Here is a 1,261-nt window from a genome sequence, read left to right as displayed (position 1 = left end):
AATATCACTTGCAAGAAGATGAAGTTAATAACTAAAAAATTGGTCGATCCAAAATATGCAAATATACAACTCTCTGCCATATATATATATGTTTCTTCCTCTAATTACCCTCCCTCACAGAATTAATTCATCACATGCCCATATTTATATATTTTTTTAAAGAAAAAAAACACAAAAACATACATTAACACATATATGTTTAAATAAACAAGAAGAAAATGATGAGAATTCAAGAAACTAATGAAAAACCATGTTGATGATCAATTAGCCACATCTACACTAGCACCACAAGATAACAACTTATGGAAGATCCTAAACAAGGCACCACAAGAAAATTCTTTCACTTTCCTAAATACCAAACACTTTCTTTTCTTTCCCTTTTCCTTTCTCTTCTTTCCATGATTAGTCACTTTCTCTTTCACTCTACCAAAGCATTTCTTTGTCTTCTCAGGCACAGTTTCTTTTCTTGAAAATGTATAGCTCCTAAGATACATCTGCCTGCAGGAGATACTGTCCACCACCCTAGGCTGGCCATGCAAACCTTGGCCTACACGGCGGACGGTCTTTATGAACTCTGCATCGGATTCCGGCCACTTGTAGAGGTTCACATAGGTGGCGCGTACGGGCACGCGGGGGTCTCGTGTATCGTTGACACAGTTTGATATGCAGACTGAAGCCATTTTTCTCTGGAGGGAGAGAGAGAGAGAGAGAAGTTAAAGATGAGTAATGGGTTTTGGGTTATATACTGCTACAAGGCTTTGATTGGAAGGAAAGGTAAGTGGGGAGAGAAAGAGAGAGAGAGGGAGCGGCTAATTAATTAGGGATGTAGAATTTTATCATGTGTTATGATTTAGCATAATTAGTAGCGAGTGTGTTTGAGCTAGCATAGTCTTTTGTGTTGTTTAGTTACTGTTAGGTGAAGCATAAAATTGACTAAAAGAAAAAAGTTTATGTAACCCAAGAGTGAATTTGCTTACCACTTTCCATTTTTGCGATTTCGGTAAAATTAACTGTTTTAATAGCGTTTAGTTATTTAAGTAGTAGCTAATAACTATTTGAGTATTTTTTTCATAAAATTCTATAAGTTAAACGTTATAGAAATTAACTTTTTATAAATTATTACTTTAATCAATAAAAACTAGTTCAAATAATATGTTATTAATTATTATAAAAAATAACATTTAAATTTTTAATCAGCACTTAAAAAACGGTTATCCAACACAACATTTATAAAGAATAAAATAATTAGATGAACTTCGTT

At 33.3% G+C, this 1,261-nt stretch overlaps 1 protein-coding gene across 1 annotated transcript; it reads right to left on the bottom strand.

Moving 5' to 3' along the window:
- Positions 1 to 219: 219 nt before the first annotated feature.
- LOC105636235 (uncharacterized) lies at positions 220 to 835 on the bottom strand. The gene has a single exon (XM_012219457.4). The coding sequence runs from the start codon at positions 678 to 680 to the stop codon at positions 261 to 263; it is 420 nt and encodes a 139-aa protein (XP_012074847.1). The 5' UTR covers positions 681 to 835; the 3' UTR covers positions 220 to 260.
- Between the last annotated feature and the right edge of the window lie 426 nt (positions 836 to 1,261).

This window comes from Jatropha curcas, chromosome 2 (assembly GCF_041381405.1).
Source record: "Jatropha curcas cultivar XTBG-Jc1 chromosome 2, XTBG_Jcur_1.0, whole genome shotgun sequence".
In the NCBI taxonomy this organism is placed as follows: Eukaryota; Viridiplantae; Streptophyta; class Magnoliopsida; order Malpighiales; family Euphorbiaceae; genus Jatropha; species Jatropha curcas.
The sequence above is the reverse complement of the archived record's forward strand: the minus strand, read 5'-3'. Positions and strand labels throughout refer to the sequence as shown.

Bases quoted from the DNA above. Each gene is read 5' to 3' on its own strand.
- LOC105636235 (XM_012219457.4), bottom strand. From the start codon at position 680: ATGGCTTCAGTCTGCATATCAAACTGTGTCAACGATACACGAGACCCC.